Source organism: Larus michahellis, chromosome 4 (genome assembly GCF_964199755.1).
Source record: "Larus michahellis chromosome 4, bLarMic1.1, whole genome shotgun sequence".
Classification (NCBI taxonomy): Eukaryota; Metazoa; Chordata; class Aves; order Charadriiformes; family Laridae; genus Larus; species Larus michahellis.
Window position 1 is genome coordinate 73,000,560 of NC_133899.1, and position 18,361 is coordinate 73,018,920.

General features: G+C 34.6%; 1 protein-coding gene across 1 annotated transcript; it reads right to left on the bottom strand.

Annotated features, from left to right (window-relative positions):
• Positions 1-2,572: 2,572 nt before the first annotated feature.
• On the bottom strand, positions 2,573-18,361 carry TESMIN (testis expressed metallothionein like protein). Its single transcript, XM_074586817.1, is given in 8 exon segments — positions 2,573-3,698; positions 5,128-5,303; positions 5,764-5,901; positions 7,399-7,501; positions 8,815-8,906; positions 10,955-11,031; positions 12,730-12,853; positions 17,819-18,361. Coding segments are annotated over 8 exon segments (1,446 nt in total). The 3' UTR covers positions 2,573-3,505.

Here is an 18,361-nt window from a genome sequence, read left to right on the forward strand (position 1 = left end):
CCTGGTCTCTGCACTGAAGATCTTGACAACACTTTACCAAGCCTTTAGAGTATTGTCTGATATACCCATAGGTAAAAAATGAAATAGAAAAAAGACATTTGAAGAGAACATTTGCTTTAAGTAACTTTGCAATTGCACCCATAAAAATAATCCCTATCCTTACCTACCTTTAAAAGATTAGTATTTCTTGTTATTTTCAGATGAGACCGACACATTGCCGGTTTCAAAAAGGTCTTTGTGTTTTATCTGCAAGGTTAAAATGTAATTAGCTCATGGAATTATGAATCCATGAGCTTGCGTGTTTATTCCTGCTTGTTTCCTCAGAAACATGAATAATGTATATTTCTGACAATCATAATTCCATATTCAGAAATTGAACAAATTATAAAATACTGTAAAAAGAAAAGAAGATCAGTTACCAAGAACGGCACAGTAGCTGCTATAAAAAAAGCTACCCAGTCTTCATCTCATAGCTATCCTTTTTATTTATTTATTTGCTGGGGCCAGGATCTCTTTTTCTAGACAAAGCAGCAGTGCCTGAAGGCAATTCTGCTTAGTTCTTCTTGTTCATGTAAAGCCAAGAAGTTCCATTCATCAGTATCTAATTTCCAAGATCCTTGTATGAAACAGAAAGCCAAATTATCAACTTATTTGAAAAGCTATTTCCTCCGTAATAACCCAGATGTTCCAATTCTATTAAGTTAAAGTTTTTCTTCTCAATCTTTTTTGTACAGCTGTCAACGTCTTGACTACTCAGTTTTCACCTTTGTTATGAAACCAAATCTTTCTTTAGTACAAAAGGACTGCACTTAGGTAAGAAAACAGATACATATTTCCTACCTTACTGTTTCAGGAAGAAATCTGTGGCTGTGTCAATGTTGTCCTCAAATAATTTCACCACTGATTGCAAAAAGCATTACTTGTAAGAGCAAAAAGCTAGTTTTAGCTTTCTTTGTTGAAGATATGACCCTCTTTGACAGAGTTTTTCAGTTTCTTAACAATTACAGAAATTGCTTCTGCTAGGCTTGTCTATTGCATTCTATATTACCAACTACTGCTTTGTATTTATTTTTTTGTTTTCAGAATATAATTACAACCCTTGTCACCACGGAGCCTGGGAGTGTTTTTACAGAATGAGTTTATACCCTCTGTAATATAAAAAATGTTAAGTCAAACAGGTTTTACCTTTCTATAATGAAAAAGATAATTAATTTCATCTTTTTACATCTAGCTGTTGGGTTTTTTTGTTGCTTCAGTGTAAACTCTTACATATCCTATTGCCTTGTATTTTTTATTATCAAATTGATATTAATTTCATTTATGCCTGTCTTATTTATACAGTGACTTCAAAATTTGTGTAGAAAAAAAATGCAGAAACCTTCCCTCAATGCTTCTTAGCTGGCAGCCTGGGTGAAAGTCTCAGCATTATATATATCACATTTATCAGAGATGAGAGTCTAAGGATGTTGCTCAAAGCTGTAGCTCATATCTTCTTCATTCATTTCCATTACTATGCTATTTGTATCTCTCCCCTGCACTCCTACCCTTTACTTTTCTTATCTTTCCCACCCTAATTCCATTTCACTTCTCTGTATTATTTCTTTTACATTTTCCCTGTGATTTTTTCCTCTTTCTTTCTTATTTTCCAACCTCTTGACTAGTCAAAATGTTATCATTTTTCTTCCTTATTTTTTCCTCACCATTTGAGCTCACTTCTCTTTTGGGCTTAATAACTTGTCATTTTATATTATGGCATTGTCTCCTGCTGCGTGTATTCAAATTAGGATGCATCTGAAGATGAGAGCGTATTACACTAAATTCAGTTTTTCAAGGATTCTAACAGTTCCTCTTACAATATATTTATCTTTTTTTACTCCTCTGAATAATTTTTAATTTTTTTTTGCATTTATATTCTTAATTGCTATTTTTAATCCATACTTACATCACAAGTCCTAACCTTAGTTTCTTGTTTACTAATGTTAATCCTACTGACCCTCACTCACCTCCACTGGGAATTTTAGTGAGTCGATTTCTGAGATTTGATTTCAAGGCATGATTTAGTAATACAGGCCGGTTTCTTCTTTTCTTCATGCTTTGCGTCCTTATGGAATCTCTATTGACTATACAGCCCTTGTGTGTTCTTCTGATTTATGACCTCACAGTAATTCTATCTGGGGACAAATAATTTTTAAGATGATGCCTTTATGTACGTATTAATTCCAAACCCAAGAGAAATCATCTTAGGAACTGGAGAGCCCAGGAAGGGGTGAAGTGTACAGATGGTGTCATATCACTTTTGAGAATCCATTTTTACCTGTAACCTTCATCAACCTCCAGCAACAGTTGTTAAAAAGAAAGATATAAAATGCAATGCATTCTCATATCAATTACCACTAATAAAAAAAGCCGTCCTTCTTATTAAACAAAATTTTAAAATAGCATGCAGTCTCACCAGCAATTTTTCATGGAGAATATCTTTATTCTGTGAAGCATAAATGCCAAAAATATCTAAGCATGTATTATTAACTTAGCACAAAATGTCTAAAACCAAAGAACATTAATTTTTATATAATCTATGAGTTCATTTAGATAACAATTTTTTTTTCTTTTCCAGAAACATGGCATCAAATAGTTTACTCCTGTTACAGAAAACAAAATCTATTATTATACTAACAGTGAGAATGAGAAGAGGATAAAATGTCACAGAGAAAAAGTCCACATAAGGAAAAAAAAAATAATTAAACAAAAGCTATTCCAAGCTTTAAGAGAAACTGGATTGCAAATGTAGGATTCAGCAAATTTCAATCCTATATGTTATGTGTATAAAAGATTTTCCCACCACAAATTCTTGTACTTTACAAAGAGTAAAAATAGGGTCATCTTCCTCCTATTCTTTATGAGGCTTATCCATCTAACAAATCTAATGTTGAACAAAGTCTGGTGTGGGTTTTTTTTCCCAACAGTAAGTACTAAACCTACTGACAACATTGCTCTGGTTTTTAAAAATAGTACATCTGCAGACAGCAGAAATAAGTTGCCAAAACAGAGAAGACCCAAAGCTAAACTTTGCTGAGGTACTACCACTGGAAATTAAATTGTTTCACAATTCATAAAATAACCAAACTAAGATAGGAAATTCTTACTCAGTTTTTAGTAAATCTCTACTCACATAAACATCCAATAAAGCCATTTAAATTAAACTTACTTTTAATAAGAGTCTAGGTAAAGACTGAAGAATCATCTCAGAAAGCCCTAACTACAGAGAAAATCTATTTTAGTGGAAAATATAATTAGCTTTCTATAGTATTAAGTTACTCAGAAAAATGCCAGATATGGTGCTGGTTTCACTTACACCAGGATAATTCAGAAATAATTCAGCTGAAGTCAATGAAATTATTCCTATGAAAAATCAAAGTAAGATCATTAAGTAGCAAAGTTGTGGAAACTATAGCAACATATATCAATATTAATACTTACACTTAATGGCTTTATAATGCATTGAACATTATTCAACTTTCAGTCCTTTAAATTTTAATTATGCATGTAGGATCTGGGATAAACATCTCCCAAATTCCTCCATGATCATCTGCTCAGCTAGACAGACAGTGTAACCTCTTTTTTCTGCCTCTTCAGCTTGCACCAGGAGACACGCACATGTGGCTTTCACTTCTTCCAAAGGTATGCATACAGCTCGTGGTCTAACAGGGGAAAAGAAACTAATTTTAAATACACAAAATAATGTTAAAGACAAACTGCAAAACCCAGTTAATAGCTGGAACGCACAGAGCTGAATCAGAGTACCTGCAATATTACTGTGAAATACATCCTTGTAGGAATTTCACTGATCTACACTGAATAGCTTCTACTTCTAACAGATTGCTTCCAAGATTTTCTAATTTATCACATGGAAGACTGTGTTCACACTGCATAATTAATTTATGTAAATGTTGACCAACAGGTGCAGACAGAGAAAGGTTATACAACAAGCCTCTTCCTCCATCTGCATGCAATAGTCAGATCCTGCTACATCTACAAGGAAATGCGTTAAAAGGGGATAGTCAGGGTCTAGGAGGTACTAAATGTAAACTCAGTCTACTGCTGCTAAAGAAAACAGCATCAAGCCCCTCAAGGATTCCCTGAATGTCACCTTAACAGCCTTGCTTTGAGTAAACTCTTGAAACTACCAGTCATGAACATCATAACTCATTCTACTATATTAATAATGTACCTCATCCTACTCTGCAATTCAAGCAAAAGCATAGCTTGGCACCATTTACCCCATCAATACACTACCAACGGTGGAAATTATTAAAGCATTTTAAAAGTAGATCATCAGAAAGTATTTTAAAAATGGAATTAAGGTAAGAATTTCAAGGTAATGGTTGATACAAAGAAGCAAAGAAAATAATGTATGCAAACCGAAAGTTTTAGAGCCTGGAGTAAAGCTCCCTAAAATCGATTAAGAGGTGGTTTAATTAATTTTAATTGTTATTAACAGGTGTTTCTATTTATTAGGCAAATTACTATAAACTAATCAAAAATAGAGATTAGGCTACAACTATGTTAGAAAGCATAACATCACAATAGTTCAGCTTTCTTAGAATATTTTACAATCCAAATTGCCAACACAAATAAAATTGACAGGAGGTGGACCAAAGGAAGAAAAGATGGGAAAGAAGCAGTGATATAAACATTAACTGAACATCCCAAACATATTGATAACATAATTTTCTTACTACTTCTTTGGCCAAGGTTTTGTTAGAAATGAATGCTTGAACGTTGGAAAAAAGAATGAACAGAGAAATGAAGGAAAAACATAAAGGGGGAAAAGAGTTGAGAGAATGAAATAAGTGTTTAATTAATAAATAAGTTCTGTTTTGTAAGCAGGACTAATATGCATATCCCTGAACTCTGTAAACTGTATTCTTAAAGAATAGTTATAGCCTCTCCTTTAGATATTTTTTTTATTTATTGAAGCAAGATGGCAAATGTTATGTGAAGTGATTCCTTGTATATAAGCCATCTTTCATTTCAGTCACTATTTCTTAGATGATTATGATAATGGTTATATGAAAAATTAATCAAGTCAAACCAATGGATTATGCATTGCTATTTCCAAATATTCACCTGTCTGTCTTCAATTTTGGTAACGTTTTGAATGTTGATGCTAAAACCAGGCTGTTTCCTTCATTATTCACAGTCTCCATGTAGTTTAGCACATTCAGCTGTTTTTTTTCATCTGGACTTTCTTCATAATTTTTGCAACCAATGCATTTGCAAATAGAGGAACACATAATTTTAGCCTGGCAAATATAGAATACTTAGAATAAAAACTGTATATATCTTACATTAAAAATACATTTGAGCAACCATTGGAGCTATTCCACCAGGGACTTATTCTAGATGTGGAGATTTATGTTCTGTGCGTAGACAAATCACTCCTCCGCTGAATTTGTGGATAACTTTGCAAGGTAACAAAATATCACAGATGCAAAAAAACTACCCAGATTAGCAAAAAAACATTCCTCATTTCTTTTTGAGCAAGGAATTAGCTGAGAGCTACTGATTCAGAAAATTTTAGCTGATCAACTTCAGCCAGATTCAGTTTTTTAAAGACATGACAAGAGACTGTGCTTCTTATGTTCAGAAAGTTTTATGATTAAAAATTCAAAGAAAGAAGAAAACTGATTATTTTCAGCAAGCACTAGTTACAGAATATAGTCAATGTTAAGGTAGAAACTAACGAAAGTTCACATGACTCACCTCAAAGCACTCACAATAATTCTTGAGGCATCCTGAGCGCTTGCAATTACATCCTTTATTATGGTGAGGTTTAATTTCTCCTAGGTTCCCTTTCCCAATCTTTGGTAAGAAAGCTTCAGGGTTTCTTTCAAGACAGGCCTAAATCAAAAATTGCTAGATTATGAGAAATTCAAAGAAATGTCTTTGAACACCTGAATGACTGTGATCCAATGTTTAACAAAGAAGTTCTTACTTTTCACTATCACTATCGGTGGTATGAAGCCCGTGGATAAAGGAGTCTTCCATGGCATGTGACAGCAGGATTTCAAAGATTCCAGAACAGTAACCTGACTTGGCTGTACCACAGGAAGCAACTTACATTATTTTTATGGAATAACCTAAATGACCCATCTACTACTTAGGTCTGGTTTTCTTTCACTGCTGACACTACTTTCACCAGAAATAGAAAGTTGCCCGTGAAGAAGGAACCCTTGCATACTTAGTTACATACATCTCAGAAGTTTTAAACATATCGTGTTTTATTAATGGCCCAAGACAAAGACCATTTACTGAAATCAGCATTGGATTGAAACAGCAGGTTTTAATTAGGCCCCAAGACCTCACAATGCCATGGACTACGAAAAGGCAGGTTAAAGAGGTTATATGCTCTTTATGTACAATATTTATGGATGGCACAGGTATGCTTTCATCAGTGACAAAAAAGATCTATTATGCCCTACAAGATGCCATCTGCGGCAGTGAAAGGAGTGCTTAGACACCAATAACCCCATCAGCTGAACTACAGATGAGCATCTGATTTGAAAACTAGTTGTTCCATATTGAGAGCCGAAACTTCTGTGGCAGTTGGATGTGGCAAAGCTCTAACTCTAGTTAGATCAACATTTTGTACAATCCCAACATGATGTGAATGATACAAAAAGAGTTCTGGAGAGTTGCATACAAGAAGCACAACGCCATTAATATATCCTTAAACTATCAGCAGTAGAATAAGACTTTACATTATCACTTTTAAACTTACAAAACATAACATATATATTAGATTAAATTATTGCCCATATTGTTGCAATTTGATATACACACAAAAATTAGCCCACATATTATTCTTTATTCCACTAATAAAATCATTCTCCAAATATAGAAGCAACCTGCTTCTCACTAGTGCAAGATTCAGCATCACTGCGAGGAAAGCCAACTTTGCATTGCTGCATGGGTCAACCAGAAAGATTAACACAGACAACTGCAGAAGATCTGACAATGAGAATAATAATTTGGATAGTAATAATTTGTTTTCCTGTAACTACTGTCTGACTTCGCGAATACAATAAATTTTCCTTCAAGTGAAAAAAAATTCTGAAATTAAATTTGTGTTTGAATACTTCCTTGCAAGAATAAAAATTATCATTCAGTTAACGCATCACTAGTTTTAATCCAAAGTATCAGAAGTACTATAAAAGGAAGGAAAAGAAATCCCTAGATTTTCTTATGTAAGAATAATACAGAGGCAACATTTACCTTTAATTAGGTTAAAAATAACATATTTCAAATACTGTAACTAGTTGAAAAAACAATACTGCTATATTTTTCATACATTAAGCTCATCCAATGTGTACTGAATTTTTGTTCTTTTTTTTTTACCTTAATGGCTTTAAATCGCTCACTTTCATGAAGTTGATTGTTGTAACAGTTATTGCAGTTGCAGTTGTTGCAAAACTCACCATTGGCAAAGCAATCACAGTATCTATGATTAACGTGTAAAATTACATAAGAAATGAAAACATTAACTGGTTTAAGTGTAACTTTTTAAATTTAAATTCTATGTCTAGGCAGAATGCTCAGTTTCTACTCATGAAAGATGTTCCTTTTTTTGTAATTTAATCACATCCAAACTTAGGCAAAGAGCTTCTCTCTCTCTTTTAATTTTACGTTTTGTAAAATACACCCAGTCCACCAATGAATCAAACTTTAATTATCATGTGTATATCTCTGTGCATATTATTTATATATGAGAGCAGCAGCAAGACAGAGAAATTATATTTTAGTATACAGCATTTACATTCTACGTAGGATTTTCCAGATATTCTTTGAACAATTCTTCTAGCTTCTCTTTTTATTTTTTATACTTGGATTATATGCAATCATCTACACCTGCGCACCAAATTCTGAGCTTGTGTGACACTCATTTACATCAACTGTGGATCTTTCTAACTCAGTATCAGATGAGTAATTTTTGACACGTATGTACTGTTCATTTTAAAGCACACATTTCTTGTATGTTTGTCCTTTCATCTATACACTGTTATTAGGATTTACTGAGTGTTGATAAATTATTACTTACAATTTAAGACACTGAGATTTTGTGCAGTTACATGGTTTCTTAGACTTTGTGACCCCTGAACCAAAAGGTAAGCTACACAGGTTGAAAAGGGAAAAAAATTAGAAAAAAATTACAAAATATACAAAATGCTACAATGAAAACTAATTATTCTATAGTTTTGAAAAAATACTGATCAATATCGGTGCTACTTAATAAGTGTGGCCTCACAGAGCACGTGAGAAAAAGAGAATAAGCATAATCTCCCTCTATCCACCAGATGTCACTACTTGAGACAGGTTTGCCCGTAGTTCTACAACCTGGTAATGGTTGTGGAACTGCAAAGCTCTCTCACCTTTCACACTGGGTTGCATCTGCCTCTTATTTAAAAATGAGCTGCAATTAAATATTATTTTAAAAATCCCATTACTGTTAGAAATACAGACTAAACACATGCTAATTAGATTTGGAAACATATCAATTAACTTAGAAAATTAAATGTTTTTCGGGGAAATGGACAGCACAATTGCACTGACCTGAGAAAACCTGAAACTATGCCACGTAGTCTTGACCACCAGCAACTGGCATCATGACTACCAAGATATATACCCAAAGCATTCATAGAGAACTGCATTTTTTTCACAAGAGAGAAGCAGCTATGCAACATTAAGATGTCTAGGAGTCATTGGAGTTTAAAATTAAAAAGTCATCATGCATGTAAGATGTTTCATGCATCTTACCCCTCTGAGGTCATTGTCACTGGCCCATGCAGATGTGACTCCAGATGGAATGTGGTGGTGCCAGCTACTGGTTGTAAGGGTCCATTTTCAAACTGTTCAAAATAAAATGCTGTTTATGTTAATTTTTTAAAAAAATACTCTTGCAAGTTAACAAAGAAAACACTTCAGGGATAATTTGGTTGCTGAAGTTACTGACAAAAACTCATGGAAGTAGAGAGTCATGAAAATGGCATGCATCTCCTCTTGGAAACCATTCAGTATGTCAGGAATCACATTTCTCCACATGCGAAGAATGAAAACCAGCTTTCTGTGCTGCAGTGTTGGTGCACTGTTTTAAATTGTCTGATAATTCTAGGTTCAGTTGTTTTAATTCCAGTAGTCAATTGAAACTGGGTAGTGACTTGATGATTTACGTTATGTTCTGCTGCAATATGACAACTAATTGGTTGACGACTACACAAAATTTAAAAAGAGAATCAGCTCACAGGTCAAGAAAACACACTGCAGATCGGTTGTCTCTTCAGACATATGATTAATAAGGGCCTGGTTATGGAGAGAGACAAGGGAAGAACAACTAGTATTATGCTGATATTACCTATTATGGAGGGACAGTGCATAATTGTAAATAACTTATTTTAATAGCTGATTAATCTAGCTGACCATAACGAAGAGGAACATTAATATATTTAAAGCAAGAGAAGAAATCCAGGAAATGACTAATTTGGAATAAAGTTACAGAAAAATTACAAACCTGTCTACGTCACTGCTCCAGAATGTTTAGACTACAGTAGAGATGAAAGACTCCCTAGGTCATTGTTCGATCTGGCCCCTGGGTTTTTTCTTCCCTCTTTTATAATAGTAACTGCTATCCACAAACTGTTTGCTATGTTTGTACCAATATCACATATTCACTTCATACAAATCAAAAGTTAACAATTAAAAATTTGTGTGATTTTTGCTACCAGCTCTGTTGGAAATAACACGAGAAGCCAAACATCTGCAAAGACTTTTGGTCTTCTGTTCAATTTTCATTAACAAAAAAAAAAAATTGAAAAAATTTATAAAGACTTAATTACTGTTAAATCCTAATCAAGAGAAAAGACTGTAAAAACTCCTACTGGAAGAAAATATTCCCCTTTTGGTAAAAGTCAATGTGTTTTCCTTCACCCCAAAAGGGTCTTAAAATGGTTGTCAGAAATAACATAATCTATATAATCATAGAATCATTTAGGTTGGAAAACACCCTTGGGATCATCGAGTGCAACCATCATCTCCACTCTACAAAGTTCTCCCCTACACCATATCCCTTAACACCACATCTAAACGAGTCTTAAACACATCCAGGGATGGTGACTCCACCACCTCCCTGGGCAGCCTATTCCAGTGTCTGACCACTCTTTCTGGAAGAATTTTTTCCTTATGTCCAGCCTAAACCTACCCTGTTGCAGCCTGAAGCCATTCCCTCTTGTTCTATCCCTAATTACCTGTGAGAAGAGACCAGCACCAACCTCTCTACAATGGCCTTTCAAGTAGTTGTAGAGAGCGATGAGGTCTCCCCTCAGCCTCCTCTTCCTCAAACTAAACAGTCCCAGCTCCTTCAATCGCTCCTCATAAGATTTATTCTCCAGGCCCTTCACCAGCTTTGTTGCCCTCCTCTGCACTTGCTCCAGCACCTCGATATCTCTCTCTTATTGAGGTGCCCAGAACTGGACACAATACTCAAGGTGTGGCCTCACCAGTGCTGAGTACAGGGGGACGATCACCTCCCTCCTTCTGCTGGTCACACTATTTCTAATACAAGCCAGGATGCCATTGGCCCTCTTGGCCACCTGGGCACACTACTGGCTCATGTTCAGCCTCTTGTCAATTAGAACCCCCAGGTCCTTTTCTGCCAGAAAGGAATAATACCAAATTCAAGGTTTCAAAACTGGAATAATTTTATTTTTCTTATGGAAAACTGTATTTTTAATCCTGGTATTACTTCTAGAAAATGTTGAAATCATAAACCTTTATATGCAGAAAGTACACAGAGTGCAGAACTAATCTGTCCAAATTAGCTAAACTGTCTTTAGAAAATGCTTACAGTGTATGCAAGAGTGTATATTGTACTTCACAACTTTAAAGAACAAAGCTTCTTTACCTCTTGTTCATTCAGAACAGGTTCACCTGGAATAGGCAAAAACTGCCCCAGTACAGATGTTACACGGTTGTCCACATCTGAAAAGAAGACATTTACCTGAAGACAGCAGAACCGCACTTTCTCCTACAATTTACTCTGCAATAAATAGTGTCAATGAAGGACCTAGAAGTTTTCTCTCCAGAAATGTTTTTCCCATTGCAAAAAAACCCAAGAACAAAAACCTGACCACACAAAAATAACCCTGACGGAAGAACCCACCACCAATTTGTCATCTAGGAACTTGAGCACATGATGTTTTCAATCTATGCATCCAGTACATTTAAATTCAAATGACATAGACTTAAAATATTTTGATATAATAAGTAAAATGTCATAAACAATTAAATATATTTATCCCGAGTTCTTATTTTACAATTTCCAGAGTTCTGAGAAAGCATCTGGAACATCTGGAACAGAAAAAAAAAAATTTGATTAAAAAAATTACGAAAAACTCATGGAGAAAACCATAGCTGGTGAAGAACTGCATGTAAGCCTATATGGAAAAAAGTAAACATCAGTCATAGTAAGATTACGAGATGAATCTTATGCCTGTACTTCCTTCCTTCCCATCTAAAGAAGAAAAAGGAAAAAAAAAAAAAGGGAAGGCAAAGGGCAACTTAATTCAGAAGTTGAAGAGATTCAGTCCCCAGAAACTTTTAGATGTAATTTCTAGACCTACTTCTTTTACTTGTTTTGAAGATGAGTAAAACAGAAGAAAGGTCAGGCAAATAAAAACTAAAAAACATATCTGCCAGCACACTCCTCCTCAGCTTTTTCTTCCCTAACGTTACAGCAAATGAATGAGAGTTTGAATTTCATAAAGGAACATGACCTTTAAGTTAAATGTGGCTGGTTTACTCTTCTGGTGGCTTCTGACAAATAGAAGTAAACAGGCTTCATACCTGGAGCATCTGCTGAGAGATATTCTCACTCAGCACCTATTGATATCTAGAGCAATATCCATGCTTGTATGGTGCCTAATATTAAAAGGCTTTGGTTTTGCATGGACATCAAAATGCACTACTGTAAAAAAATTATAATTTATAAATATATTTATATTTTATAATACTTTATATAATTTATATATTTGAAATATATAATTTATAAAATATATTTTTAATATTATAATAACGAAATAAACCATGCTAATGTTTCAGAGGAGGCTATATTTAGGTAAATAAATATTTATTTAAATTAAAACTAAATGACACTCAAATACTTTGTTGTCACTCAGAAGAAAATGTGTTACTCCTTCTAAATGGTATTAACTTTAGGTCCTCAGAAACCATTTTCTTTAAAAACTGATGGCATTTCAAGTTCACGTAATTGTGTAAATATTAGTGAGACATTCTGAATCCCAAGGCTGAAGTGCACCGATAGCCCTCAACGCTGCTCTTCATTTCTAGAGAAACAGTGACACTTGGTGGCAAGCTAGGGTAAAGGCAAATGTATGCAGGTGCTCATGCTAACTGTGCTTTATATGGAAATTAATCTGTATATCAAAAACTTTCCATAAATTCAACATATCCATTACGTCATTCTTATTACACTGAAGTGACTGGCAATTTTTTCAGTTATAAAATAAAATAAAATAAAATAACGACTGGTGATAGCTACATTAGCTTTGGCTTCTCTCCCACAGCTGCTGCTTAAGAACATAAACACATGCAGTTGCATGTTAACAATCTATGAAATATTATCTGACAGGCTAGAGATAATTTTCATTTTCATTGTACCTGATTGAAGATAATTATGGTGTTGGTCGTGGTACTCAGGAATTAGATGAACTGGTTTTAGTTCTTGTGTGCCACAACTGTTTATACAGAGTATTTGAGTACTTCCTTCCAACTGGCAAATAACCTGGAATGAATAACTAATGATTAGCTTTCATCTAAGAAATTGTAATTCTAAGCATATAGCTATAAAGGTTTTCATAAGAGTAACACCTGTCTTATAAAGCTTCATAATCACAGGCTGGAATCGCTCAAACAAATGGATCGTTATGCATAAAAATATTTGCTTTTTGACCCTTAATTTCAATTTATTTTTGGAAGCAGCTATTGAGCTGTAGCTCCTCAACCTAGGTGATATGGATTCATGGTTCTCTAAATTGCTCCACGGGGCTTTGCAGAGCATATTCTAGCTATTTAGTAGTGTGCTGGCTTCAGAGTCAGTTCCCTAACCAGAACATGCCACTGTAATTGTTCATGTTTCATTTCATTTATTTAGCTGTGATTTTAAAGACTTTTCCTTCGGACGAAGTAATCTTCACATTGTTTGGGGTTTTTTTCCAGCTGCTAAATAGAAAATAATATGTTTTATACATATATAAAGTCGCACTATAACTAGATAAAATTTAGACTGTGAGTCCAAGGAAGGGACTGGCTTATTATTCCTGACACAGCACTTACTAATTGGGAATTTTTGACGCTAGTGTGGTACAAATAAGTTAATTTTCTCTAGCATATAATTTTGTTATCAATTACAGGATATAATTACCACAGGTTTGGAATCATTTCTATGTGAACATCTGGATTCCTCTGGTACACTGTGCAATGTTAATAACTTGCAGCCAGACTGGTCAACATTTGAACTCTGAAAAATTGCTCTGTCTTGGTGATTCTCGATAACATTACTAACTGCCTCTCTTACCTCAGCCTGAAATATAAAGTTTTAAATCTTAGCAGGCATGCTTTAAAATCTACTTTAAATTCCAAGCAAATACAATAAATTTAAAAATTTATCCACACAAATCATATATTTTAAAGCAAAGATTGTGTTCAAATGTAATAGTGAGAATAGTTAATTTACTTGTCAATAGCAGAATGACTTTTGCTTATATTTCAAGTAAAAATATTCCTGAAGAGTAACAATGAACAGTAACATACTTCACAGTAACAATGGTGTTCAGTCTCTCCAACACCGTGAAGCATCAACTGATTTCTGAAGTGCCTTGGAGAATTTAGGCAACAGTCACAGCAAATTGTGCAAAACAAAAATTAATCTTGAATTATATAACTTGGTTGGGGATCACTGGGATTTAGTCTAAGCAAGAAGGAGTCATCTGAGACTGGACTGCAAATTCAATTATACCTAAATCAGATTGTTCCAAAATGAACTTTTGTTACAACAATCAACTACTGCATGTCACGGCATTCCATCATAGATGCGGTGCCACTTGCATTTGTTGAAAACCAATTTATCACCTACCTTGCCGATCCATTAACTTATTACAGTGTCATCTTCACAAAAGTCACACTTCCAGATGAAGCCTTGCCCCTTTCAATACACATTTTAAAACACCAAATGGAAAACCTTGAGATTCAGAAATCTCCCTTTCATGAAATACCTACATTTCTATAGTTTGTCTTGCACATATCTAGGAAATTGCATTTGCAAAATTCAAGCATTTTAAGGGAATAATTAAGTTGCAAAGAACATCTCTCCATAGGCAGGCAACGCTCACATTAAAGCCAGATTTTCATCCTCAGCTCTATGCACATGTGATAAAGGCTCAAACACTAATCAGCTGCCCAAGGGTATTTGGCAGAATCCCACTAGGAAATCTGTGTTCAGGTGGCCTTAGAAGCCCCCTCCCTAACTGGCCTGAGCTGGAATCAGAACGTGCAAGGGGAAGACAGGAGCCAACTAGACTTGATCCAAAAGGAACAGAAACAAGCAAAAAATCCAGATGCTATTCTTCCTTCCTCCACCATGTAGCAGTGTAGGAAATCTACAGAGCAACATTTTTCTTTCCCTCTCTGTTGTGAACAGATCAGATATGACAGTGTTTGAAAGAACGTTTTACCCTCTGGCACTTAGAATAAATCAACACTTTAGACATTCAACACGTGGACAGATTCTTACAAGAATAATAAAATCTTGCATGCATACTTACTATTTCATCATAGACAGAAGCACTAGTCTGAGGTAAGCCACAGATATCACTGGAAGATTCTAGTACATAAAATAAAGCATGTTTTGTTTACAAAAGGATCAGTGTTTTATACAAAGAACTCCTTTACAGCATCAATAAAAGAGATTTTGATGTCACTACAGCATTACATTTTTGTGAAAGAAATATTCTGTTGTAACGGGCTTGCTGAGGAAAAGAGACTTCAGTCTGGGTCTTTTCAATGTCTTCAAAAGGTTTGTTGTGCCCATTTGGTAAAATTCATTTAGCTTTAGGATAAACTACCTTGTAAGATCAATTCTAGGAATCATTTTAACCCTGAATAGGATTGTGAACAAGTTATGGGCAGAACACACCAAACAACTGCTCACAAGCTTACTGTCATCAACAGCGTCAGTGCAAACCACATAGCTTTCATAACCGGTGGTCAAATTTCAAAGTGAAATAAAAAAGCTGGTCAACTCAATAAAAAAAAAAATAAAAAATTGTGCTGCAAGGAATATCTTCTTCACAGTCCCTTCTCCCACATTCCTCGAAGGAATGGGGAGGTGGTATGAGAAGAAGGGAAAATCAAAAGTAAGACACTGAAGTATGTGGTTGAAGCAACGTGAACTACATGAACAGAGTGGTCCATTCTCCTTTCAAGCATTCTTAGTTATATTAACATTATCAGAAAAGGCTCATACTGCAATTTGCCAAATACAGAAATTAATCTATTTAGCTATTTAAATGCCTCCCTAAGCTTGTAAGAGGAAGGGGAAAAAACCCCCCACTCTCCTCAATCACTTGGGGCACTTACCATTAAAGCAATTGATTAAGTTTTGTAACTGTATAGTACTGTTTTGGATTCCTTTAAATTGATCATAACAAATACATTTATTCTCACCTGCAACTGGAGGTATGAATGATCTGAACACCTGAAGGAAAGAATGTTTCATTTTGTAACTATTTTATGCATTAAATGATTCATTTTTAAAAAGCCAAATGATTAAACAAAAAACTGATTTAAAGTGACCTTGAAATTTGGAAATTATTTACATTTTCATGACATAATTAAGCACATAAATGCTGTGGCCTATTCAGCATTACCAGATACTGTTATATACCTTGAATATTATTTCTGCGTTTTCTGCTCAATGTACAGTTATGGTACAGATCTAATGCATTTACAACTATAATAGCATCATACTTACTACCTACATTTGCATTTTCAAATCCAAACCAACAAACAGAAAATGGAACAAAGACAGAAACCAACTATTTTCTAGTTTCAAATTAGAATTGAAATTGTTCAAACTAGACAATTTGCTCTCTATCTGTGTGTGCTGTGCTTCCTCTTTATATAGACAGAAGTTTAAAAGAGTAAGCAAGCAGTGTAGAAACAGCTAATCAGCTTTCTTTATTTCAATAAAATTATTTATAACCTGATCAGAATTTTGTTTTAATACGTTCAAGAAACAGGGTACATTAAGGAAACATGCAGATTGAGTGTGATAAACTGTAAGGATAGTAGGAAGAGAGCCGGTCGGAAAGATTTTTTCTAAATCTCATTTTTAGCTCCTGGTACAGAGACTAACAAATTTTCATTATCTTCAACTTGACTTTGAAGAAAGCAACCGTTACGTATTAATCACATCTTTATTTTCTAGAGGCTTCCACCAGTCTTTTGAATCTGACCGTTCAAAAGATGGACCCTTTCAATTATAAGAACTACTGATAATATTGAGCATGTGTGTAAACAACCTTCCAAGCCAGAGATGATACTTTTAAACTATAACTGTAACCTGAAAACCAAAACATGTAAGGTAACTGTTACGGTAAACCTCAAGCATCTCAGGATGAAATGCCACTGGGAAACACACTGGGCTGGGTAGCGTCAGCAAAGATTTCTGTGGTAGGAGGTTTCCTGCACAGACAGCCCCACAGCTCCTGCCTGGCTTCAGCCTGGAAACTCGGTGGGATACCGCAAGGGAAAATCAGACCTCACTTTCAACCAAGTGATTTTTGTGAGTTTGGGGGTTTTTTGTTTTAATCTGGTTTTTGAATCTGTGAACAGCACTGTTTGTTAAAGTATTTACATGGGAAAAAATATCAGCTGATATGTTCAATTATTTCAAGATAACTTCTCAGAGGAAACCTCAATGCCCCTCTAGAAGCAGCCACAGTGCACACTTAAAATTTGGAGATTTTTTCAGATGATATTCTACAGCCATAAAGAAAGATGCAAGAACACATAAGTATTCTACATATGAATAGTCTGCATTAAGCAGGTGGATTTGGTCCTGTGAGCATCACAAGAAGTTTTATGCTGCATACCTTTCTAGATAGTAATCGATCCAACATAGAAAATGTAACTTCAGACTATACAGAAAAACTGCCAAAAGTGGTAAGCATCTCTCTTACGAAACTGCTTTACCCATGGACATTAAACAGTACAGGCTATGGTTTACTGCTGCAAATAAATTACTTTTTCACTCATTCAGACTATAAATTTTAAGAAGGCAAGTGTGTCACCTGTGGAACTAAAGAACCAAAGTTAATATCCTATTTGTACTTTTTGCAATTACCAAATAGTTGCTAATAAAGACAGTAATATATAAGACCAAAGTGGGTACATTTGTGACACGGTAAGATTTTTTTTAATGAGCAAAATAGCCACCTAGGCATTTAAAAATGTGGCTCATAATGTGGACAAAAAAGGAACAGCAGTCAGAACCATATGTTCATACTGCATGCTATTTCTGGCAGTACAAACCAAATTTGTTTCTGTATTTACTACTAAGTTTGTTCTAGTATAAAATTTATGACATAATTTTAAGCATTATGCAGACAAATTTTAATGTGGCAATTCCCCACGTTTAAGTCACAAGTACGCATGGATATATAAAAATTCCTATTTCACTTAATCTTACTGGTAACATTCTGACGTTTTGATGGACTGTTCCTTCTGGAGAGAAAATGCTTGAAGTTGGAACACGGCAATTTTTATGCTGCATCGCTACAGAAGAGAGAAAGTGGAGACCATTTGAAGGCAGATAAGGTGAATGCATATGTTCAGCTTCTTCAGGAAGATTTAATTCCTTGTATTTTTCAAGATCTTCATCATCACAGTTGTTGTTTCCATGTGGCTGTACTTCAACTTTTGCTATTGTATTTTGATTTTCAATGGGAAGTGGATACTTGAAGTGATCTAACAAAGTCTCTCCCACATTTACAGTGCATAAATGATTGTCTTGACTAGATAGCAATCCTTCTTCAATGGGGTTATTAATGACTTTGGTTTCCAGACTAAAGTTTTCAGAACTAACAGGACTATTTTGACTAAATATTTCAGTTACAAGTCCACTGTCTATTACTGATCTTATATCAAGCAATATCTGATTCTCCATAGTCACGGACAGACTGCCAACTGGTTCATATTTATTTTTTTCGTTGAAGGTAATTAAATTTTCCAT